We start from the raw sequence: 26,931 nt of genomic DNA, 5'->3' as shown, positions 1-26,931 counted from the left end.
TCTGCCTATCCAAACTGTAGAAACAGCTAAGATACGAACTTAGTGAAAGAATTCTGTTTGCTGTAGTTGGATCTAGTTGGTTTCACTGCGTTACAGTTGCGCTCGCATGATTCGTAGTTTAGTGATTTATAACTGCATGTTTTAAGTGTATTTATGCTCAAAGATCAGGTGATGGCAGGTCGTTAGCAGCTCAACTTGGTTTCTTTTATTACTTGTTTGCACCCCGCTGATTACTTGGCACATCAGACTTTTAACAATGATCGCTGAAGGTCACGTTTCAGCGCGACGCACTTGTCCCAGTGTTGTGCATCTTTTCTTCTGCGACCGTGACTTGATTTACAGATAACTTCTAAATCTTAATTAACCAATCCGAGGCTGAAAAACAGCAGCGATGGTGTTTTCCTGCGTGTTTTGATTTGTCTTTTAGACTTTAGCCCACTTTAAAGGCGAGACAAACCGGACTATGACTCGTTCAAAACTTTCCTGTGTGCCCCTGTGGATGACCCAGTGAAAAGAAGTGTCAGATCATATGTAGTTTAATTGTGCCAGTCTGAACATGTTAGGAAGTCCGTCAAACAACGGCGGCATCAGAATGCTGGCGCCTACGGCTCCGAACGACGACAGGCGGGTAGAGTTCGTGGCTCTTACCGCTGTCCACACGGAGAGAAGCGAGCCGTCCACCCCGGAGCGCGGACATCCGTCTCACCGCACAGGTCTGCTGGGCACCCCGCTGCCCGGGCCGCCGGGACCCCGGGCCTCCACGTCCGCTTCAAGCAAACGCTTCAGAAAGTTGCAAAACTGTCTGTACAACGTGCTGGAAAGACCAAGAGGATGCGCGTTCATCTACCACGCGTTCATGTAAGTGTATCACATTTGTTCTGAATGGGTCAGTGACCAAGACGAGCACAGTGGCTATTTTCTGTGTTTTTTATTTCCAACGACAACTTTATAAAGTCCCGTCAAGTCAGTTGATGAAACCACGCAGGCCACATTAGATTTGTTTCCAATCATGTGGTTTGATCAGCCATCAGTCATTTGATGAATTTTCCAATTAACCCAAGCAGAGTCGCTTCTGCGGCAATTAGCACGGTCATATGCCGTACATCATCCCAGCAGGCGGTCTTCCCTTCATTTTTCCCTTGTCTCTGTGTGATTCAATCATCAGGAGGACCTTGGATATTAAATTGAATTTGTCCGAATCCACAGGGGGTAATTGGCGTTTAGTCCAAAAAAATCTAAAGTCCCCTTGCAAACATTTTGATGCCTGCTGTTATGCATGCTTTTAAATTAAATAGTTTACAGTATGTTTCTCCTTTTTGCTTAACTAATGAGTTTAAGGTGAAGAGGTGTGAATGATGTATAGGAAAGGTTGGTAGTGACAGTAAGTAAAAATGACATCAGTGTGTTATGTGAGGAAGGTGTAAGCATGGTTAAATACTTTACTCTGACTGGAAGTTTCTGACGGGTGAAGTAATAATGCACCAGTAGAAATACTTGAACCCATTCTGAACCCATTATGTGATTGCTTTTTTAACTAGTTGAAGGAAAATCTCACCAATTAAATACATACAGTAAACATAGAGTTCAAACTAAAGCAACTCCCACGCTGTACTGTGGAAACTATCCTGTCAGGGCTTTTAAGTGCCCGTGTACCGTATGTTCTATAAAATATACAACATGTAAACACTGGAAAGGTATGAGCTCATAGCAGTCGCCGTGGCCTTCTGTCACAGCAACATCTCAGGACTATTAAGTGAAACATACTTCACTCATTGGTCCAAACCAAACTACTTAATAGTCTTTTGGTCGATTGTGCCCCTGTTTCAGATTTAATAGGTAAAGAAATAATCAGAAAGCTTGGTGTGAATGGTAGACCTATAATAGTGATGAACTAAAAGTCAAAGTTCACTCAGTTTCACTCACAGTTTTTCAGTAGATTTTAGTCTCTTCTTCTTAAGTGAAGTTCAGGACAGCTGTGTACCAACAGCTGTCACCCAGCTGTGTCTGCGCCTGTCACATACAGGACAGAGCATTATGTGTGGGAGCTCCTTGGACCGGGCCATGCTTTCTCGGTCTTTGTTTAGACAAGTACAGCAGTCTCCCTGCCAATGCCATCGTGTGTTTATAACAGAGGGAAATCCCACTGCAGAGCCACAGCTCTCACATGTGCTCTCATCATATGCTGACAGCACATTAGTGAGCGCACTTCGGCTAGTCTCACACTGTCCTTTATCTGTTTCACTTCTCGGTTTGGTTCTTCCTTCCTCGAGGGGATTGCGAACATGGATTTGCAGCACATGCAGAACTACATGTCACGTACCGCCACCACCCCTGTGAGTTTCTTATTAAGAGCGATGGCCTTTGCAGGATAGCTGCTGGTGACATTCTCCCTGACATGACAGGGCGTTGGAGCGGATGGCAGCTCTGCTGTTGTTGTTATTTCTCTGTTAGAGAAGGCCGGACGGGCACCGTGAGGTGCCCAGATCATGTTTCAGATGCCATGGCTTCAAAGATGGAGCTGGACTGACTTTAGAAGAGGGCCGCCTCTGTGATGGACTGTTTTATGTTGCTGTCATAACAGATTTCAAAATGTACACGAGATTTATATGTTAGTGGGCTTTTCAAAAATCCATGCACTTTGACATATGTTGGGTGCACATATGTCTACCCAAGTGCATCATTCCCATGATGCTGCAACACCCTGAGCGGAACATTTGTTTTGATTAATTACAACGCATTCACCGTGCTGAGGGCTGTACCACATGTGAGGAAAATTCACTGTGAGATGAAGCTCAATTAAGGCACTGTTGATCTATTGTAATTAAATTGAGCCATACACTGCTGTGTGGGTCGTTGTGCTAACTTCCCTTGATCCTTTAATTAGTTCTGCGTTGTAATGGGGGATGCTGAAACAGATGCACTGCTTCTGGAGAGTCTCTATTCGCAGACGTACATTGGAGCGTGTATGGGAAAGGGGTGAAGTAGTTCTCCACTGTAATGTATTTCCACTGACACCCACTTAAGTCCCGCCACACTCCTTAGCTGTCACAGCTGCACGTAAGATACATCCTCAAAGAGACAGATTTCTCTCCCAGATAAAGGTCTTGGGTAATTTTAACATCCCGCCATCCAAATGGTTCAGGTTATATTATTGTAAACTGTTTCACATCTGTACGTCCACTGTCTCCTGTATGCGAGACATTTCTTCAAACATTCTCTGTAACAATTATATGCTAATTCAGAGCTGGCTCTGAGTTCTTCCTCGCCTCTCCTCTTCTCTCCTCTCTTCTCATCTCCTCTCCTCTCCTAGAAAAGGGAGGGAGAGCATGCAAACTTGTTAAAAGAAACAATGGTGTTCCCAGGAAACATCTGTGGAGCACTTTGGCTGTGAAGAATTCCTCTGCTCACCAACCTGATCGGTTGCTTAGACGACACTGTAGGTTCTTGCGTTCTTCTGATTCAAACAGTGTACGGACTTTCTGAAATGTTTAGTGACACTTGTCCTGTCGTGCTCCTTTCGTCACTCACAGTAAAAGCTCAAGACTTTTTTGTCACCTTTGAATCCCCTCCCTTTGTTTCCCCTGCAGTGAAACTACAATGTCAGCAGGAGGGATGGTCTGCTTGTCTGACCCGGTGATGTCCATCAAAGTTTGTACAAACACCAGCTAGAAAGTTTGGGCTGTGAGATTGCGTGGAGGTTTCCAAGAGCCTGCGTAGCACAGACACATATCATCATTGTCATTGCATACTATTTGATGTATAAACAATATGCGTAAACAGTATCAGTGTGTATTCTTGAGGAGCTTTTTAGGACTGCAACTAAAGATTATTTTCTTTATTGATTAATCTATCAGACTATTTTTGATAAAAGCTTTAGTGTGTAAAGAGTTTGAAAATAGTGATGCCGACCAACAGTTTAAAACCAAAAGATATTAAGTTTACAATTATATACAACAGAGAATAGAAATAGAGAATTATGGACATTTTTGCTTACTAATGGACATAAATGAATAATCAAAACTGTCGCAGTGGTACTAGTTGTTGGTGTTTGCATGTCAACCTCCCCTCAGAGCTTGGCATTTGACCGACAACATTCAGAAGGATCGGTTTCAGTGTTTCCCCTCACCTTTGACCTCTTACTCATTTCTAACATAGGCAGTGCCACATATAGACCATCACATGAGGCCGCCTGTTTCGCCCATAGTAATACATCCAGCAGGAGGTCCTTTGGGGCCATGGAACTCCACTTTATAATCAGACTGGCAGTTCTCGATCGCTTCATACTACATGTTGGCAACTAATACCAAGACTGTGTAAACTTGAGAAGCGATGTCATGTACAGATCTTGACTTTGGCTGCCCGTACCACATTCTAGTCTCCAGTCTGGTGGACTGCTCCCCTGGAGCCCAGCCTGAAGATACAGTAATAGTGCATGTGAGTGGACAGCAAAAGCAGTCCAGACCGAGCACTGACCAGCCAGAGTGATTGATTGGTTCTAAGGAGGGTGAAAATATACCGGTCATGTATTATTGATGTCTTACAAAGGAGAAGCAGAGATGTGGAGCAAATTATAACATGGAGTTTTTAGACTGGTGCTCAAGCAGTATCATCTGTATGAGTGTGTTCAAGAGAAATACATTCACAAGTAGTTGTTCTTTGAGGAGCTCTGTGCCAACTCTGCTCACAGCCTAATTGAGAGTTTAGTAAATTTGTTCTTGAAAATATTATAGAGGTGTCTCTTGATTGGCTCTGCTCAAGTTAAAGATGAACTCGAATGAAACTATGAATTTAGCTTATGAAAATCATTTTAATAGTCAGGGTTAATCTTACCAGACTGTAAAACCAGTTACATACAAACTTTGTCAAGCCTTGGAAAATAAGTGATGTCAACACATTGCTGACAGGATGTCCGTGTTTTCTCTGATGCTGTTACAAATCACTATTGGGAAATAAATCACTTTTGTGATGTCACAACCCTATGGTATAAGGTTTGGTCAGATTTTGGGCTCATCTCCTCCATGACAACACCACCTTACGTCCTCCTTTACTCCCATCATAATGACCATGGCTTTTTCAAGGCTTTATGACTTGCACATAAGCAGAACTTTGTACTGGGGCTTAATTTTTTTTCTTAAGTTCTGAAAGATCTGACAAAAAGGTGTTAAGTGGTCATGGAGCTTTAGACATTAGGACTAAAACTGAGGATATCTTCACCTTTGCTGCTTCAGTTCTGGCTGTTCTGTTTTACATTTGTCCCTTGTCTCCCTTCAAACACCTCACTCCACTTTAGTGCAAGCAGATCAGACAGGGAGAGCCCTGCCTTTGATCTGAAACAGTAGCTTCTCCAAAGTAAACGTCTCATGTCAGACAACTCTTTGCCAGATAAACCTTTCAGTGTTCATGCTGTATGGGAATGCCTTCACTTTAACCTTTTATGGCACAAGCATCAGTGATGGTGTCTGTTTATGAAAGGTTGAGTCTAAAGCCACATTATTTATAGATGAAGAGGGAGATACCCACAGCAGGACTTGCATGGGCTACATAACATCTGCGCTGATAGTTTGGTCAAAGAACCTTTAAAATTTTTCTGTGGCTATGGTTGATTCTTCTCACATCTTTTGTGCTAACAGTGGTGTACACAGAATGGAGCCTGCAAGCTTTACAGTAAAGGTGAATTGCCTTTCTGACATTATTAAACTCATTTAGCCCAGACAGCTTGTTGATTGAATGTGTTCCCTCTATCTGTCTATCCTTGCAGTTTTCCCTCCCTCTGAACCCCGTCCGAGCCAGCTAATCTACTTTCTCACCTGGGTCATGGAAACAGTCTGGTCTGCTTTTCCAGGTTTTCAACCATGCGACACAAAATGCGCTAAAGTTGCCGCCACCCCTGCCTCTGGCATCCTCCAAAAACCACTGACGCGCTTGGTGTTGGCCCTTTTTTTTTATTATTAATGGTCTAAGTAATGAAAATCAGAAAATAGCTTTTTGTTTTGTTGTTTGCTTTTTTTGGTCAGCACATGGATGTGTTTTTATTGATGACTAAGTAAGAGAGAAAGAAGAGTGGAGCGGAGAGAGAAGTGGCACCAGAAAGGAGTGAAGGGAGAAAGCCACTCGGCACTTTGTGTGAGGTTTTTAACCTGCTCACGGCTGCAGATTGGATGCTTGTTGTTCATTTAGCACTGCTGTGTTTTTTTTAATCTGTTCTTCTCAGCAGGTTGTGTAAATTCTGCTCCATTAAGAATCCTTTATGGCTCAAATGCCTTTGTTCTCCCGTCACTTTCTCTCTCCCCTCCATCATTCCCTCGTTCCCTTTCGACCTTAGTAGGAATATCGTCTCTCATTTGCTGTGCTGCCCTGTCTAATTGACATCCTTTTGCTCACTGCTTCTTTATCTCTCCCCGTTACTTCCTCTCAGACCTGATTGGTTGGTTTGTTTGTGTGTTAGACTGTGCAAGAGCAGATAACTGATGGATTTCACTAAGAAAAACATGTCAAACATTTTCATGTTTCAGCTTCTCAATTGTGACAGTTTGATGCTTTTCTTTGTCACATATGATTGAATATAAACTGAAGATTTTTTTGGTTTTGGAAATTTTAATAGACATTTTCACTATTTCTTCACATTTTATGGACTAGTGAATGTTTTATTGATTCATCATTTGCAGCCCACTTTGTAAAATAAGCAAAATGTTGAATCAACCTATGCCATCTAATTTGGGCTACCTTAAACACACTGAACTTATTTTAAACAGTCTCTCAAATGTTATGAACCTTTGCTTCAAAAGCTCTAAAATTTACACAGAAAGTTCCATATTTATCTGTTGTAGGGTGGGTCAGACCAGTAGCGCAGCACCCGTAATGCCTCTTTGCTGGAGCATCTTTGGCATTTCCTTTGATTTGAGGGAAGGAGGAACTAACATCCAGTCAAGCTGCTAACAAGATTAAGGTCAGACTAAGTGGATTGGTCAGGAACGCGGAGAGGATGATTTTGGCTGATTTATGTTCTTGAGACTTTAAAGGCTACCGTTTTAGAGACAGACACAAGGTCTTTCTTGAGTCAAGATGTCTTGATCGAGTGCTGAGGAGCTTCCTGTGGGCAGTTCATCAGGGATATAATACAGTCTGTCAGTGCTGTTTATAGGAGCAAGACCATACGAGTGGCATTTCAAATATCATTGTCTTGTGCTTGAAAACAGACTTCATTGCTGTTCTGTTTTCTTATTAAATTTTAAAAGTTCACATAAAGGCAGGAGAAGACTCATTGGAAAAGTAATACTATTATAATAAAAACTGAGAGTTTGAGGGAGATTTAATTTTTATTTTTATTATTCCAAAACAAAAACAGATAGATATATAACTTTACTAACATACACTCACCACAGTAGATGCAGTTGTGTCTTTGTTATCCTGATGTTTTCTCACCCTTCTAAAAGTCTTGAATTTTTTTCTTTCACTTTCACATGTGGCCTCTGTGTAACCTTCTTGCCAGCACCCCCTCTGTGGCTTTATTTTTCCATTGAGCTGCTTGCTACCCGCTAACACCAAAGTGTGACACAGAAGACAAGCAGAAGAAGGAGGAGGGCAGAGTGGGAGGGAGCTTGATTTCACTTGCCTGGGATGAATGATAATAATGTGAAACTCTATTGATCACTGTAGGAAAATTCTCTTTTCACTTGTTCCCTACAACAACAGTAGCCCTGGAGCTGGTAGGGATCCAGTGTCTTGCTCAAGGGCGCTTCAGCAATGCACATGCTTGCTGATGGTGACTTAGATTGAAAAAAATCCAACAGCGAAAGAACAAGATGGAAGCATGTGTCAGGAGCATACAGTCGGTCCAGAAATAGCTGATTGAAATGTAAATTAAACCCTGTTTTGGAGGCGTTGCTCTATAGTCTTATCATCCTTCAAAGGAGGGAAGGGACAGGTGATTTGTTTGTGCACAGAGGGAAACATACAGACAGGAGTGAGTCAGAAAGAAAGGAGAGTCGAGGTTAGTTGCTGTATTAATTTCTCCTTTCAGGGCAAAATGTGTTTCCCTTGGGAGAGGACTGTCTGTCCTGGGAAGACCAGGAATCAGGTTTCCCTCCCAGTATTCTGTCCTGATCTCTCTGCTCACTTTCACCCAGGAACAGGACATGCACACACACACACGCACACACACACACACACATACACAACTATCATGAGTAGGGCAAAGCAAACTACTGATGTTTATTTACTTGACAGTGCAGAACACATAAAAAGGCTGAAGGTGAAATGCAGCCTACATGCAAAAAAACACAAACACACTCAGCAGAGCTGTACACAATGGTCCTGTTTGATTCCTCTGCAGATAGGTGATCAGTAGGGGTTTTAACACCCCCTAATCCACAGTAATCTGTATTTATGTAATGTCATTGTCGCTGAAGCGGGCCAGGAATACTGTGGTCATGAGGGTCAAAGGGAAATGCCAAGAGTTTATTTTGACTAGTCAAGACCCTCTAAACACTCCAGATCTGCTTTCACAGCCAGGAAAATCTTATTATTGGACCTCTCCATCCCCCTGCAGTATATAGTATCGCCTATTTGTGCAGAGCTTGCGAGTCTGCAGACATACTACCAGAGCGGCAAATAATTGACAAATTGTTGTGTCGTTTTCCTGTAGCAGTCGTTCTTTTAAGCAAAAATGCTGTAGGTGGGGGATTTTGTTAATTTTCTAGGATTTTTGGCAGTGTATCCTGTGAGTTCTCAGGAGACTGCATTGTTCAAACTACATGTTCCCCTTATCTGCTGACACATTTCTAAAAGTGTGTAAAGTGATGCTAATGAGGTGTTGCACATTGACAACTAACGCAAACATTCATTCTACAATGCATTTTACATGCTTGATTTGTTTCTGTTATATATTGTTGTTTGAAATATTAAAAGGTCTCAGCTTATCAAAATGTTTGATTTTTTCTAATAAATGGCTCTAATTCATACAAGCTTTCTTAAAATAAAAAAAGCAACAAATAAAAAATAAAAAGTATTAAAAAAAGAATAGATGCACATAGAAATTTGGTTTCATATCGTCATTTTTAAAACCTGTATACACTCTTCTTAACACACTGGTTGCAAAAATGGTAGATTCACCTGTGGCTTCCAGTATCAGTAGGACCACTAAATTAAGAGAGCAAACGTGTTTTCAGAGGCGTAATTTTGAAACAGTTTCAGTCCAAAAGGAACTGGTTTTAATTGCCACTTTGCATGACACTACTTCTCACTTGAAAAATATTTTCCTTGATGTGTGCATTTGCACCATGTGGCAAAAATGAGAGACATTGCCAGAAAAGATCAACATAGCCTTCCCCTTCTTTCTCATTGCAAGATTTCACCCAACACCTCCTCTCCCTAGCTGCTGCGGGAGCTTTCTCTTGAAACACATTACTGTGCTGCCACCACTTTGCTTCACACACTGCCCTGCTTTAAATCAATGTTTCACTGGACTGTCACAACCCTGCAACCCAGCAGTTAGGTAAAACAGGACAATTAAGGCATTGGTGATTGTAGATGGCACTGCCAGTAAAGTCTGACTCTCCTTTGACTGGAAATATTTTGTCTGACAGGCCATGGGAAAGCTGCTCTGTAACGTCACCCTCTGTAAATGCTACACATTTAAACAGATCTGTTAAATCTTGTTTGTATACAAATGCCGAGAACCGTCCCCAGCTTGGGCAAACTGTCACCTCCTGTATGGCAACCGCTCCTGGCAGCTTTGCCTTTTCACTCAAAGTTCGCATGATTTTCCTCCAGTGTCAGTAATCAGCTGCTTACTGAGCCTTGATGATCCACACCCACCTTTTGACTTTTCTGTTGATGACAAAAAGTATTATTCATCACTCTGCTCAGACAGAACACCTTGATGAACGCTTATCAAGAGTGCTTAGAAAGCTGGGTCTGTTTGTCGCCAGCGTCTGCGAAGACCGTAAGGCGGGCGGCACATAAATCAATAGCTTTAGCTTGCTATTATCTCTCAGCAGCACACTTAAGGCCTGACCCCAGTGAGAGGCTGCAGCTGCACCCCACCGATTATTAGCAGATGCTGAATAATGTGGAAACTAACTCTGTGACTAACTGTTGATAAGGAATTAACATTGTAGTTTATACTAATGTGGGAAAGGCTGCTTCTTCTCATCTCCTCCACTGGTATACATCAACAACGACTCTGTTGCATTAAAGAATAAGCAGGGACGAATTGAAAGGTGACGGGTTTAGCTGATAATGCAGGACTGAGAACACAAAATCAAAAGCAACAGGAAATGCTGTTTTTAAAAGAGGCTCTAAAGACAGCTTGAGTTTGAGTAATTAGCAATGTAACTTAAAATCTTTGTCGGTGGGAGTGATATGGCCGACATGAAATCCTCTACCGGGATGTTATTTCATATTGTCATCTTGATACTTATTGTATATTATATAGAAATCAATTGAGAAATTTCCTGTCTGTTTTTGACTAATCCGAGAAATAAAATACTCACCAAATCAATACACTTTACCATTATATTGCAAAAAATCATATATATATAAAAATCATATATAACTCCCCTCTATATTATCATATTGCAAAACCCTGTTTGCTAAGGATTTTTTAAACGCAGCTCAGGTCACTGAACTTTTTAGAGGTGAAAACAAAGTAGACGTTTACATTTAAATTGCCATTTTGAGATAAGTCTAAAAGCTATTTTAAAGGTGAATGAAAATGAATTAACTGAATTTGATGTGAGTAAAGACAGATCATTCTTGGTGCTTGTCCCTGCAGAGGTGGGCCAGTCTCATTGATGTGTTTAGGTCCAGCCTCAAACAGCTTCTGTATATCAGACTCACCGGCTGGTTATTGTTCTGTATTAGATTTTATTCACTGTCCATGTGCTTGTAACTTTACCCCATCGGGCATGTGAGTGTGGTGGATGTAGTTTTCACGCTGCATGACTGTGCAGGCACACCTGATGTGTATGCATGGTTGTAGAAGCACACAAACTGTTAAAGCATCCTCAGTTTGTCAGAAAACCTTTGTGAAGAGCTGTTTTACTTCTTACTGGTCTTACTTTCTTTCTCTCTCCTAGTCTTCCTTGTGCTCTCTGCTTGTTGTCTGTCTCTTGTCTCTTCTGATCCTGGGGTAGCCCAGGTCTTTGTGTCTTACTCCTGTTGTTCCTGCCTGTCTGCGCCCGCATGCAAGGTCCATCTTAAGTGTTGTTAAGATCATTTTAATTTATAATGGCAGTCACTATAAACATGTGAGGAAACAGCACCATGGAGACGGAGCTCAAACAAAATCACAACGTAGGACAATATTTATATGGTCTGCCTTGCCTGCAGAGAGCGCTTTGCAGTATGTGTATGTGTGTATGTCTGTGTATGTATATATAAATATATATATATATATATGTAGGTGCATATGTGTCGTTGGCCATGTGGCTGAGTGTGGTGCTGTCAGAAAAGGTCTTGATTGGCGTGTGCACATTTGCAAAATGTGTGCGCATTCATGCATGTGTAGGTTTATGGAGATTGCATGCGCGCGTGTGTATGTGGGTGTAAATGCCTGGCCGTGCAGTGGCATTGTGGGCAGAGCATAAACAATAATCAAATGTTAACGATGGAGCCATAATTATGCAAGCTGCCTGCCACTCGTGTGGCAGGGTCTTTTTTTTTCCTGTGTTCTGTGCCCTCCTGCTCTAAGTGCCTTATTTGCACAATTCCTTCACTTGAGTACAATCTTACTTTCCCTTCCTCTTGTACTTTCCTCTGTTCCTCTGTGAGAGTTTTTCAGTTTCTGTTCCGCTGTAATGTCCTTCTGTGCTCTCTCTCAGTCTGTTTCCATCACAACTTTATACCTACTTTTTCGCTGAGCTGGACCCGTTTGTCTGTTTTTCTACCCTCTCATTCCTTCTGTTCCTCTTCATGCCTTTATTCATTCTCTTTTGTTTATTTTTCTCTCTCTATCCTGGTTGCTCCCTACATGAGGTGATTATCAACAGGCTTCACTGTAAGTAGAGGAGAAGGGAAGAAACTTTGTCTTAAAGTCATCTCGCCCCTGTCTTCCAAGTCTTCTACATCTGCTGCTGCTCTGGCCTCACATCACAGTAATTCACTCCCTTTTACAACATAGAGTGAATGTGATGAAGTGTAATTGATGATGAAAAGTTGATGTCAAAGCAAATTTCTTGTGGAAAGTGCAGAAATGTATTATCGCCAAGTGTGAAGTACAAGCATAAGCATAAACCTGCCACATCAAACTGTCCTTGTTTTTGTGTCTTATGATGCCATGCATGAGTCCCACCTAACTTTTGGATGTTTTTTACTCCCTTTGTGAAAAACTGTCGCTAGCACTGTTGCACACACACACACACACACACAGTAATTCTGTCCCCACATGCTGATCACCATGTTTGCTCTTTAACAGTGTGTGTGTGTGTGTGTGTGTGTGTGTGTGTGTGTGTGTGCGTGTGTGTGTGTTTGGACATGTATTCCTGTAGTTGAGGGGACCTGTGTACACAATTACATTGTGAAGACCTGCCTTACTTATAGAGACAAAACACAAGTCCCCACAACGTAAATCATTAAATATTTGGGTGAAGAGTTGCTTTAAGGTTTGGTTAAGGTAAGGGTTATGATTAGGCAAGTAATGTTTATCGTTATGGTTAAGCCTCCAACAAATGAATGGAGGTCTATGTAATGTCCCCAAAAGCGATGGAAACATGACTGTCTGTGTGTGTGTGTGTATGTGTGTGTGTGTGAGTGGGCCCTCTGGCCTTCTCTTGGCCCTGAGATTAAAGCAGTGTCAGCAAGTGTGTGATGAGACCTCACAGACGATACCTCATCTCCCTCTCTTTTCCATTCTGGTTCTCCTTGTCTCACTGTCCCCTCGTCTGTCCAATACATTATTCAGCCACCACTTTCTGTCTTCTGTCCAAAGTTTTTTTCCTCATTATCCATAAGTCTGGCTCATGCTCACTCCATGTGGTCTCCCTATCTATTCTCTCTCTCTTCTGTCTCTTCTTAGCACTCTCTCTCACTCTTTACTACTTATCACCACTCAATCCATCATTTTGGCCCTCAGGTAACATATTTTGTGGTTTTTCAGTGACTTCAGAGCAGTGTTCTGTTTCCCATAGCATTTTAAACAATTTCAGTAAAACTGAGGACAGTAATAAGGAAAGTAGTAAGGGTGTTTTGATTGTTGGAAAAAGACTAAAAATGAAACACAACCAACATGTGGTCTGAGGTAGGAAAGACAAATGTTTTTAAGATTTATTCACTCAGTGTTTTCAAAAATCTCTTCCTGGACAGTCGATGTGTGTTAAAACCCACTCAAGCACACCTTTCTGACTGTAACTCTCTGAAACTTTCAATACGAAGCACATCCACTTAACTCTTAACCTAAAACAGGTGTGCAGAGTAGGATTTGAACTTCTCTCGCAAGCTCATAGTTGCACAGGTATTTCTGTCTCTTCTATGTGTATAAATGAGTGCAACACAATGGATTCCTTCCAGGAGAGACTGTCTGTGAATGTGCAATGTTTTGTGTGCATTTAAACAAATATTGCATCTTAGTTTTGTTTGCAATGGCTGGCACAGTCTGCTTAGAACTGCTATAAACACTTTTGCCCTCCAGCATAGTGTTTGTTGGTTTCTTCACACTCCATTTTTCTTGTCCATGTGGGAGGCCACATGATATTTCAAATTTTATCATTTGGGTTATTGAATGATTACACAGTATCTAAAAACCCTTTCCGACCCCAGGCTGCATCTGACAATCTTTTGACAATATGTCACAACACACCTAATACCGTGTTTGTGGACATGAGAAAGAAAGCAGCGTCGACCTTCCTAAGCTCTCTTTTACATTCTTCAGGTAAAGACTTTTCATGTGTCAAACCCAGTGCAACACCTTTGTTTTTTTATGGCCTTTCAGAAGAACACTGGTCGGACAATTTGCACACTGTACTTTGCGTGGGGCAGACCCTAACCTTCAGTGGGGACTTAGACAAGGAGTGAAGTGAGAGACTGGATGGACAGTTGAGAGAGAAAAGCAGCAAGAAGAGGATCTGAGAGGTCTGGGCAATGAGAGAGAGCAGGAGCAGGGTGGAGGTAGGGTGGATGAATAATTCAGAAGAGTATTATCTCTCACCCCCCTCTCCCTTGGCCTGTCACCTAATTGGTTGTAATGAGTTAAAGAGGGGAAAGGGTGAGGCTGAGAGGCCCACAAGTGGTCCACTCTGATCCTGGCTCTGCTTCAGCTGCACTAGAGAAGAAGGAGAATGAAGAGAGGTTCGGGTGAGAATGAGAAGGTTGGTGTAGCAGAAGGAGAATGTAAAGATGGGGGGGCAATGGGACCCTTAAAGGGTGATTTTTGTGTAATTCAGTCTTAAGCTTTATACAATCAGTTTGTTGTGATACTACTACGCAAACACTGACATCAGAGCATCCCTTCCATGTTACATAATTGAAGGACTTTGTATGAGGACAGAAAGTGTAAACTTTAGAAGTGCTCTTATATCCTGCTTCATGTTTTTGTTAGCCCACGTGGGGATGTGTGTCAGAGGGAAAAACACTACGCTGTGCACAAATATGACCCAAAAATTTCTGCCAAGTCCAAGTGTTGAAAACATACTTCCTGTACTGCATAAATAAACAACAGTCATCAGTTTTTTTTACAGAATGATACAGTTCAGTGTGCTTCATTTGATGAAAACACTGAGTGTGCTCTGAGTACATGAGGAGCAGTACCCTCTATCCTACAAAATATACATCCTCTGTTAGTTGTGCTCTTTCGCCCACTTCCTTGGAGTGTTCAAGCCTGGCTGTTCAATGAATAAGGAGTAAAAAAAAAACCCAACAAAACAGCTCCAGTCCTGTTCAGGAAGTGGTTGTCAAAAATGGCAAAGTCACCTCGATGGTGTGGCATGTTTGTGTGAGCTGTAGCGGCATTCGCAGGGCTTCGTTGGAGGGTGATGTGAGTCTTTTTCACACAGCTCTGGACTGTGTCTTAAATTTACATATAACATGAAGACACTGACAGTTACACAAAGACACACAGAGACGCAAACATTTATTCTGACAGGGAGGGACTGACACTGGACTGAGGAGTAACACAGTGCAGCTCATCCATGTGATGTCATCTGGGTGCCAGTGTCTGACTTTAAACACAGCTGAGATAACGTTAATAGGCTGATAGCTTGGCTGTGTCCCATACCAACTGAGGCATAACCATCAAAGAAGGAACTCCAGCCTTCAGTTCACAGGGTTGCTGCCTTGCTCTGCAGCTGACAGTCGTAGGGCCGCGGAGATAGTTTGTTCTTTTCTAAAGACGCGTGTTCTTCTTCTTCATCTTGTGGTTTGAGCAGCACAATAACTCTGTGACAACTGAAGGTGACACACTGGACTCCAAAAAATATTTTAGGGACCCAGCAATTGATTGATTAATTAGTAGAGCCTCAGTGTTTCTTATATAAGAAGCAGAAAACGAGTGAACAAATGATGTCCCCAGTTTATTTCTGGCTGGGTTTCTGTGTTGCATGTAAGAAAAGAAAAACAGACCAAAATGTTGGCTGCCCTCCTCTGGAACAAATTAAGAGTTTTAGTGCTCATTTTGCCTTTCATTTAATTACTGTTGGGCCCCGCAAGTATTAAAATTCTACATTTTTCAGTGAGCTCAATGACAAAAGTCAGACTGTTTAGTTCTTATCATTTAATGTCTGTGTGTCAGCTAGATGAAGGCACAGATCACCAAGGAATTCCATGCTGTAAATGTTGAGAGCCAATAAACTGCCTGGTTGATGTATCGCCATATACACACTTTAATGCTTGAACACTTTTTCAGACATCACTTTGGCCTGGTGGCCTGGTATGTGGGCTATCTGTACACTGTGTTGCATCCACCTTTCTCTTTTTGTGACTTAACATTTCCTGTCTGATTCTCAGCTTTGCTCTATCACACTGGTTCCCATAGTGGGAGCAGCAGCACCCTGTGATCTCAGTATGGGTCAAGTGTGCCGCAAAAATGATATCATTGTTCACTAGTGGTGCATTTTTGACAGTGTTTCTTTACATTAAACACTGAACACTACTCTGGTTTTGGCTGTGTGTGGACCATTGTCTGAGAGCACATTCACTGTGGTTTTGTGTGTTTACTACATCATATGTGTGATCTGTCATCTGTCATATACAGGAAAGCAGCACATCAAACAGAATAAGAAATACTTTTAACATTTTAGCGAGTTAAGTTGCGTTCATTGTTTGTTGCACTTTAAATGTTTAACTTTAATTTGCAGATCTGCAAATACACAAGCTTTATAGGAGGCTGGGTGACTTGGACTGGCAACAAATTTCCTTTTGGGGGGGGCGTGGTCTAAAAATAACTTAGTGAACCAATCTAAGATAATTCAGCAATGTAAAAACCATGTCCCAGACAAATAACTCTTAAATTCTGAAACACTAATATTTGTTTGCACCTCAAAAAAACATTATCGTTCAGTCTTTATTGTTCATTGTCTAAATACTACTGACGTTTGAGAATGACCTCAAAATATGTGGCATTTCAACACATGTGTTGCACAAACAGCATCGGTACGCTATTCAGATGGGATCATAGATCATTTTCACACAGTGCTTTAAATGCCCTCAACCCTTGGTATTAGTAACGGTGGCCTTAACATTACTGCAACCATTGTGTCCCCTGTAAATCCTGTCACCTCCTCCTCGAGATCCGCTGACCACCGGGGTTGTGCGTGACCCTGGCTCACTTTCTCACATCCTGTGCCTCAAACTGCTGGGCCAATCCCATTACCCCGAGTTCAAATGTTACAGTCACTGCTTTCTTTTTGTTGTTTCTCAATCCTCGAGAGATGCCCCTGACCCTCTGTAATCCATCACTGGAGATCCCCGCTCTCATGGTAACACGATTAGACCTGTCACAGAGTAATGATGATTGGCCTGAAATTCAGTCGTAGCCCCGGTCAAGGAGGAGGGTAACGGTGTGTAGGGTGTATGTGTGTTTTGGGTCATGGGAGGGGATTTCACTTCCATTGAACCTCTGCCAAGTCACATGGTTGAGTCCTGACTTCTATTTTATGTTCTCTGGTTGAAGGTTTTTAAGTTTGTTATTTTTTTAGGGCAAAATCCTCTTTATACAGGAAAAGCATATTCATAAGTATCAAGAGTTCTCTCTGCCTCTCATCTGGTATCAGGACCCATCCTCAACCTCCAGTGCTGCTGATCCAAGCTGTGTGAAGGTTGAGCTCACTCAATGGCTCAGTGGTAAAATGTCAGCGTTACACAAGCGCACTGGTGCACCTACAGTTCTAAAGGGTTTGTAGACTGTGCTAATTGGCTAGCTGGTGCAAACAATACCACAGTTAAATGTCAGAGCTCTCTCAGCACTTCACCTCCACCCGATCGCATCTCTGCGAGCTTTGTGTAGTAGAATTCACTGACATCAAGTGTATAAGTATTAAGGAACAGAAATTTAAAAAAGCATCAGAAACAATGGAGCACATCCTCTGGATGAGTTTGTGTTGGACCGTAGGGGGAGGTTGTGTGTCTGTGCGTGGGTTGGTGCTGACGCCTGATTATACCCTCATTTAGGTCTTTACGATGGTCACCATTTGTTCCGGCTTAGCGGGCAACTGATGTCAATATTGTGCATATAATTCACACGGCTTCATTTTCTCAGCCTCTTTTTCCGTAATCACATCAATCTCTTATAATTTTCGTGGGCAATTTCACACTGAATTGTCCTGATGTCATAAACTGCACCCATCTGATATTCCCACCAGGTCAAAGCACCACAAATTACCTAGAAATTGTATATACGTACTATTAATCTAGTTCCCGTTGCACACAAACATTCAGGTTTGTCCAGCCCTCATGAAACCTTTTCTCACATCATGAATTTTTCCTTCCTCTGTGGTTATACTTTCATTTCGCTCCATTTGCTGGTTAGATATGTGACCACAGTGGACATATTTCTTCAGTCCATAAGCGTTCGTACCTCACATTTGCAGAGAGTCACATTTCTGAGGCACAGGAATCCACCATTGTCAAGTACAGTCCTCCTTAGAACAAATGTGCAATGTCAGTGCATGATTTACTCTTATTGCACCATATGTGTGCACGCAGTGCATGAATGTCATGTGTTTGCAGAGATACAAAACTGGAGGGTATGTATGTCAAGAAAGAATGCAGTGCTGCTTAATTATGATACATAAATCAATTTGTTTAATGAATCGAGGCTGATCATAATAAGAGGGCTTTTTATTACTCATGATTCATATATGAAAGATTAAGTATACAGAGGAGAGACTGAACAGAACCAGCTGCAAATACATATGAACAACTCCTGTTGTGTTGGGAGTGAAAGCTCATTTCTTTAGTTTGCACCCATGCCAGCTTTTATTGCAACATTTTCTTGATATAATTGTTACTTGTTTCGGGAAGTTAAACTTCTGTCAGAGCCACTGAGGACACCAAGGTCATGTCCTCCATATTTTCTGTGTGGATGTGCCCTACGTCCTACACAGAGACTGACACTGGCTGACACTACGCAGACTGACACTGGCTGATTTATCGGTATAGTTCTGTTCTACACTGTACATTAAAATTGTCCTAATCACTGTTAGTCGGCCATTGCTGTGAGCAAGCAGACAAAACAATGCTGGTTCAGTAAGCATGAAATGAACTACGTGCCATCCAACAACTTTTAAATTCACACATGTTCATTCTGAGCTGTTAATGTCTCTCTGATCTGACATAGTTAATCATACAAATAGGAATAAGGGCATATGGTCGCATCTTGAAAGCATTCATGATTTTGCGCTTCTCTGTACATCCAGGAAAATGAGGGAAATAATTGCGTGAAGAATGACAAAAGGAGAAACTGGTGTATTTGTGGTATTATCTGTTTCACAAAGTTGCAAAAGTTTTCGGATGCAGTCTTCATGATTCTGACTTTGGAACAACGTGGAGGCAAGCAGGTTAGAAGCTTTACTGTTAGAGTTCTGTGACTTGTTATTCCAAGATTTCTGATAGAGTCTGATTGGGTGGCCACTGGTCCAGGTTTACCCACCCCCCCTTTAATACAGTGAATGCTGCCTAGACTGACTCCAGCATGCCCCATGATCCTGATAAGCAGCTACAACATATGAAGTTTCTGATGGATATTTTTTTCTTAAGCCAAGTTTGTGGACTGGAGCTTGGAACAGCTGTCCCACATGATTATGTTTGCCATCAAAATCCACTGAAATACAGAGAAGGAAGTTTAACAAGGATATTTGTGCTCAACTTGTGGTCTAATTACTCCTAAATGATTGTATTTGGAATAATCCCTTGGAACTATAAAATGCTGAAAACAACCAGATCCTGAAGCAGCAATTAAAACATTGTCATTGGAAATGTCAGTTGGAATTCATGGATTTTTTTTTTTCCAGTTAGTCAAGCTTCATTCTTTGGAAGACAATCACTGAAATATTTCATAGTATTGAAGGCACTAATGAATCACTGAAATCCTCACAGTTGTTTGAGGGACTGCAGGAACTCCATTTTATAGCGATTAAGTCGTTGTGTGTGAACACTTAGTGAAAGGAAGAGGCCTTCTGTTTACCTGATGTTTTATGCAACTAAAGGAGTAGTTCCAATGAATCAAAAGCAGGGAACAAAGGACTCAGTTATGATGTGATGTAACACTGGCCAAGTGAGAGGGCAGGCACTGTGTGTGTGTGTGTATGTATCTCTGTAGTTGTGGGGACAAAAATCTGTTTACACAGTCACATTGTGGGGAGCTGCCTTACTTATGGGGACAAAATGCAGGTCCCCACAATGTAAATCATTAAATATTAGGGAGAAGAGTTGCTTTAAGGTTAGTTTGAGGTTAGAATTAGGTTAAGGTAAGGGTTAGAATGAGGCAAGTAATGTTTATTGTTATGGTGAGGTGGTGATTAAGCCTCCAGGAAATGAATGGCAGTCTATGTAATGTCCCCAAAAGTGATGGAAACACAACTGTGTGTGTGTGTGTTGACGGCAGATACTTTCATGGCGGGAGTGACATTCTCCAGCAAGGAAAATGTATCAGTCTAATTGGCAGTCTGTTTGAAATGCATCATCCGCGGACAGACACCGGAACAGCATGGCAGTCGGCGAGTGTGTGAATGTGCGACATCGCCTGGCTGAACAGCAGGTGTGTGTCTGCGATGGACAGTGTGGCACTTTTGCGTGTGAAGAGTCTGTGTACGTAATGAGGCAAACTGTTTGTGCGGATGTGTCTGGTTTAGGGCCACTCGTGGTGCAAACTGCCAAGAGTGCACCTTTGTGTGACCAGCACTCACTACACAACTCACTTATGTAAATAATTGATCTACACACATAATATTCCTAAAGATTGTGACATTCAGAGGAAAACAAACACATTCCTCTCGTTTTTACACAACACTCTCATGTCAGTGCCCCCCCGCCCTGCCCCCCTCTCTCTTTCTGGAGCAGTACCAGAGCCTCTCTGAATCGCTCAGTCAGCTTCTTTCTTTGTGAAAAAGCACTTTTCATTTCTTATTGGTTTGTGTGTTGGTTTTCTTGTTCCTACCTTGAAAAGTTTGCTGTCCCAGAAGAAGAAGGAGGAGGAGGAGGAGGAGGAGGAGGGGGAAACTAACAGAAGTGACCTGCTCTGAGCTGTGCTTCTCCGCACTCTGCAGCCTACCTGTGCACATTTTGCCTGCAGTCGCTATTTAAGGAGAGAAACTCTATTAATATCTTTCTACTGTTTCCACCTTTCTCCTCTCTTTCTCCGCTCCTTCTCTTCTCTTTCTCTGCTCACGACACGCTGTCTCCTCCTTCTCACTCTCCGTTATCGCACCTCTTTCCTCCCTTTACCCCTCGGCTGACAGGGCTCAATAGCTGTACTGTTTAATGGCGGCGCATGTTGCACTTTTGTCAATGCAGAAAAGGTGTGAAGTACTACATTTCCAAGGTGACATTTAGCACAAGTTCATATACATGTTTGTCAGCCTTGGCTATAAATAAATGTCGTGCTCTGTTTTAGCTTTTCTGCTACGATTGTTTGAGCAGGTTCCTGTGTTTACCTGTGTATGTCCTTGTGGAAGGTGTCACTGGAAGTGTGTGTTCAATAATCGGACTGTTGGACTGTGTTTGTTCACCTGCTGCGTGTGCACAGATCAGGTCAATTCCTGAAAGCCATTGTCAGAGCCTCATCGATCAGGACTGGCGCCACACATACACATGCACATGCACATGCACATACAGGTACAGGTACAGGTACAGGTACAGGTACAGGTACAGGTGTAGTGACATGACTCCAGGGCTCTTTCGTTTTGTATCGCTCACCTGCTCATCTTATTCTCATTTATCTTTCTTACTCGTCACAGCATCGTTCCAGGCCGCTCTTTTTTTCTTTTACCCTCATCAACCATCTGTCTTCACATCTTTCTACCTCAGTTTCCTTTCTGTTTCTCTGTATCATCCCTCTCAGTCCTCTTCATCACCCTCTCCTCTCCGTCCACCTCCTCTGTTGTGTGTAACTGATAGCTGCTTTATCATCCAGTGGTGATTAAATCAAAAGTGCATTCTCCCACAGTGCAGCTCCGCTTCTCTCTTGCCAGGCACGGTGACTGGCATACGGCGGAAAGTGCTAAACTCAGACACACACACACACACACACACACACACACACACACACACACACACACACACACACACACAGTCCAATACAGCAATACACAAAGTCATAAATGGCAATTAGCACTGGTTATAGTTATTTATTACACAAAAATATTTTGACGGTCCAATCAAAGTAATGTGAGATCTTGGTAAACAGATCTTGGTAAAACAGTAAATGCATCATGCCTAGCATCCATTAAAAGCAATTCAGTTGCCTTGTAGGCTGCTGTACATTTATTTGTTGTCTGCCCTACCAGCAATCCAATGGTCCTCTGGAGCTTTACAGGCTGTAAGCCAAACTGTACACACTTTAGACAGTCAGAGGCTTGTGATGTTTAAAAGTGAACAGTTAGAGTTTCAGGGGTTGAGCTATTGTACCTCAGATGTGAATGAATAACAATTGTATAGATGACTGTGCAAAGAGTTATGTGTACTTGTTTCTTTTTTTTCTTTCTTTGTATGGCTTTTGTGCTTGCATTTTTCCTTATTCTCCACAGTGTCCGCGAGACAAATTGCACTCGGTCGGCTTTTGGAGAAAGTCAGATATTCTGTGTATAGCAGAGGATGCATTATTTTTTCTAAAAGTTCTGGAGCAATTACTAATGCAGACAAGCCTTACAGTAAGCCTCCTGAGCTTCTGACTTTAATAAATTATTTTATTCATTGTATCATGATGGCCTCAATTCACTATATGACGTAGTGCATCCATGTCCATTTATAATGTGTATACTGAGTCAGGCTTTTACTCCACATTATCCTTGCTTCACCCCTGCTTGGGTCACATGACCAGAGGTAAAGGATAAGACACTATCCTGCCTTGAATATACAAAGCTGAGGAATTGTGATCTTTACCTCTAAACCAAATTTCATTGATTTAGAGCAATGGTTTTTTTTTTGGTTTTTTTTTTCTGATGACCCAGTTCAGATGTCTTTATTGAAATATTTCAATATGAAGTTTTTTTTTTTTTTTTAGGCATGTCAGTAAAACACTCTGTGCTGAAGGGATTTCTTCCCTGGTGTCCCCATGAGACCAACCCTGCTGATTTGGTGAATTTCAGCCGATGCTTAATTGACATTTCCCTGAAAGGATGGAGGGATGGTGGATGGTGGTGCTGGGGTGGATGGGCGGGCAGTGGTGGAGAAAGTGTGCCCTCAGCAGAAATGTGACTCTCTCTCCACATGGCCTAAAAGTCTCCCCATCTGTTTCATTTGTTTATGTATTTATTTATTAATGTATTTGTTTATTTATATATTTATTCATTCACTGTGGACAACAATGCAGAATTGAGCGGAGGCGTCGTCTCGGCGGGCGTTCCCAGGTCACTTAACTGCATCTGGTATGAAGAACTGTAGCTAAACGCCATTAAGATCAAAGGTGATCAAAGATGACATAAGTTGCAACCACAGTGAACTTTGAATTAATTCAGACAGCCTCATACTGTTTATTCCTCTGTGTCATAGACCACCATGAGACTCACAAGCTCTGTAAAGCTGTGATTTGGCACAGCAGTACTGATGGCAAAAAGGTTATGTTCAGCAGGTATAATGGGACTGTCAATATTTTGTTGAGGTATTTTGTTATAAACCAGTATTGGACAAATTAAATCTGCTCTGATGAAGCTGATGAAACTAGGTAAAAGTCAGGGATCACCAAAGTTTCACCAAGTTTATCCTGAGGGATACAACAATGTGTGAAGCAAATAACATGGCAGTTGACTGAGTTGTATCACAAACATTTTACTCAAAAAAAAGTCTTTACTTGTAGAATTTTATCAGAGATATATTTCAGTCTGGACCACAATGATAGACTGACAGACAAACTGATGTTGCCACCTGTTGTACAACATTGCTATTATGGTTAATAAATGTGCAACAATATATTTATGGCACATTTATGTCATTAGTAGCAACCAAGAGACTAGTCGGACTGAGAATCACAGAGAGGCCAGGGGATCTGCAAACTATAAAGAGATAATTTGTGACGTGTAACAATTATAAAAATATGGAACAGTTTTATCCCTTAAATGCTAGAAATAGCCTTCCATACAATAGATATATTGTACTCTTACTGTCATTTGTTCTTTATTTAAGACAGGACATTGACATTTACTTGGAAATCTTTAGCAAAGATGGTGCAACTGGTATTTTGCAGCCGTTTGTGAGTTTGGCAAATATTGTGTGTTGAGGTTGGCTTGTGGCTTGTGGTCTGAATGAGGTGAGGTTTGAGGGGTTTGTTACACGACACCCAGCAGGATTCTACATTGTGATTGTTCAAACTGGCTGCGTTGGCAGTAACTCATTGCAGTTTTTTTGGAGTTTCTGTATGTAAGGGATAGCATTATATTCAGGTAAATGCAGAGCTGCTTTCATAACTTATAATGTTGCGTCTGCATTTTGTAAAAATGGCGAGCTGTCGATCCAGCTATCTGTGCTGTAGCTTGTTTCCTGTCATAAAGCACAAGTCAATGAAAGAAACCGCCTGAGATGCTGCCCAAACTAATCTCCTCCTTATGGAAATACACACAGTGCTTTGAGTTAATTGAGGGGAAAAAGACAGACAGTTTAGTCAGCACATTACTCATTTGATGAATGACCAAAATGCATTGTTTGCAGAGAGTCATCTGGGTGTGTTCTTTTCAAACTAGCCCCTCCGTAGCTGAAGCGCAAACTCTTCTCTGTGCATGCATCACTGGGCTGGGAAATATGCAGTAGTAATTTGGAGGTGTCTGTTTATTCATGCTTGATGTCCGGTGTCTTTCTAGCAGCCTAAGATCTACTTTGTCTGTCTATTTGTAGCATCTCACCATCAGGAAACTGTGGCCAGGCAGGCAGACTGAGCACAAACAGTCTGAGATGTTGCTCATTCATTGACTCCTCGCACACGTGACGACAAACCACTGTTTTTGTACAGAGTGTAAGATGGAGAGAAGAGATGATGGGATGAGATATGCATTAGGTCTGATTTGCATTACCAGAAGATCTGTTTTGATAATACACTTAATGCCGTTTTAAATGGTGTCACAGCTTTTTTGAAACCAGGTTTGTATGTTGGCTAGTTATCCCTGACGGGCATCCTGTTGTTCTTAACTTCTAATCAGTTACAGCTGAAACACATAAGAGCTCATATAATAAAACCTACCTGAAATAGTACAAATTACAATTGCTCATCCAATACTCGTGTCTCTCATTAAATATTTTAACTATTTCTCCCTGTTATCCAACATACCAACATTTTAATGCCCTGTTGGGTGCCAGGCCTTTTAAAGTCTATGAGAGATGCATGGAGACTCACACTAAAACCCAACACATCTATGCTGTATTTCAGGGAACAGGCTAATGACAGATTTCTTTCCAAAAATGCATTTGTTCATTTGCTGTTGATATCCAAATAATATCCAGACATGAGTCAAATTAAAATTCTCAGCATGGTAAATTAATAATAATTAATCCAGTATGCCTAGCAAACTATTGTAGCTGTTAATCCATTATTTTTAGCTAACTATTACACCTATTTACCCATTCATTGTGGGTAATTTTTCAAATATGAATCAGTTCTCTCTAATTAGACTTCACTTCCTCATTTCAATTTTTATTTTATTTTATTTTTTTTTTATTACTCTGCTAGCTGCTAACTGTCTAGTTTGTTGCACTGGTGGCGGAAACATGTGGCCTTACAGTGTTAACACTAACTCGGTTGCCAGTTTGGCTGCTTCCATTTGAAGGTTATTTACCCCCTTGTAAATGCAGACATAATGCCCCCCTTGCATTCACATGCCGCTGGTTGGGAATCACTGCTCTACAACATGTTGAGCCAACTGGTATGCAACAGTCTTCCCTGTATATGTAACGGCTCCTGCAGACAAATCAGTAAGTCAAGAGGGTTCCCCTCCTGCTTAATGAATGTATTATTTTATTTGTGAGTTAGTTTATCTTCCTATTTTCCGTTTCAGTTGCAGCTGCCCAAGACTGCTTTGTTGTTTGACTTGTACCCTTTTTTTAAGCAGCTTTTTAGCGTGAGTGCTTAAAATGCATCTCATTTCACACAGACTTGTTGAGCGCATTACTAATTGAAGAGAAAGGGCACCATTGTGCGAGACCATGAGAACTGGTTTAAGTGTCCAGCAAGTGTTCTCTAACTTTGGGCTCTGACATCTAGGCCAGCTGGACCAGCAGCTGCCACCTGGCTAATCCTGGCTTGCTTTTCGCTATTCACATGGCACAGAGGGCAGGGAGTGCTGGCGTTTGTTCTCACTTCTCAGCTCTCTCTCTCTCTTTTTTTTTCCACCTAGCATGTTGTCATACAATATATTTTTATAGGTATTCTGGTTCTGGTCACTGAGCTGCAGTGAAGGTGATTTACATGGGGAATTTGATGGTTGAAGCCAGCAAACATTTTGGGGACACCACACCAACAGCACAGTATATGGTGTATTTTCAGGGGTCCACTGGGGTTCTGGCTGCCTTATCAGCCACTCACAGTATCACAGATTTTGATTAAACTAAAAGCTTATCTGAAATCAAACATCAATATGCTGAGGTCATATCTGAAGGCAGTTTGAACTTGACTTATGGAAACAGTATATTTTCACCCTTAAGATAATGAAACAACATTTGGGTAGTAAAATTGTTTTTTTTTTTTTTTATAAATATTTTTAATGAATTCATTCATTCATTTGAACTTATTTTTGTCACTTCCTTGCTTGTTGTCCAGCTCTGTGTTGTTTCTATAATGGTGGTTATTTTTTGCTCGCAGGTGTCTCTTGATTGTAATGAGACTTCTTGCTTGAATAAAGTTACTGAAGCTAAACTGTGATGTTTACAGTAATAATATATTTCTTTCTCTCTCTCTCTCTCTCTCTTTTTTTTTTTTTACCAATTACTCTCTATTATTCTTCAGCTTGCCCTCAGCGATCTTTTCTTTTGAGTAAATATTAAAGTTTGAGTTCAAGTTAAGACTACAAAAAAGAAAACTGTCATGTCCTGATTCTGTTTGCTGATTTTGAAGTGTGTCATGTGCCATGTTTCATGTTTTAAGTTCAGGTTTCTGTCACATCCTGATTCTCTGTCTTTTGGTTTTTAAGTCCTTGTGTCATGTTCCACGTGTGTCTTGTGTTTCCGTGTGATATGTTTTTTGTCATGTCCTGTTTTATTTTGAAGGTGTCACTTCCCCTGTGTGTCCTGTTTTCATGTAGCTTTGCTTTTGATTCTCCATCCATCCATCCATTTTCTATACCGCTTATCCGTCAGGGTCATGGG

The 26,931-nt window shown here is 41.5% G+C and overlaps 1 protein-coding gene across 7 annotated transcripts in view; it reads left to right on the top strand.

Moving 5' to 3' along the window:
* Window positions 1-26,931, top strand: part of LOC124074730 (potassium voltage-gated channel subfamily KQT member 4) — a 44,362-nt gene continuing 17,431 nt past the window's right edge. For 2 of the 7 annotated variants that reach the window (XM_046417925.1, XM_046417924.1), the window contains exon 1: window positions 4-858. In XM_046417925.1, the coding sequence (XP_046273881.1) occupies window positions 557-858 (302 nt within the window). In that variant the 5' untranslated portion in view covers window positions 4-556. Of the gene's footprint in view, window positions 859-26,931 lie in introns of all 7 variants that reach the window. The other 5 variants (XM_046417929.1, XM_046417928.1, XM_046417927.1 and 2 more) reach the window with 3 other exon arrangements.

The sequence above is a fragment of the Scatophagus argus genome, chromosome 17 (genome assembly GCF_020382885.2).
Source record: "Scatophagus argus isolate fScaArg1 chromosome 17, fScaArg1.pri, whole genome shotgun sequence".
Lineage (NCBI taxonomy): Eukaryota > Metazoa > Chordata > Actinopteri > Scatophagidae > Scatophagus > Scatophagus argus.
Note: the sequence above shows the minus strand (reverse complement) of the source record. Positions and strands in the feature narration are given on the sequence as shown.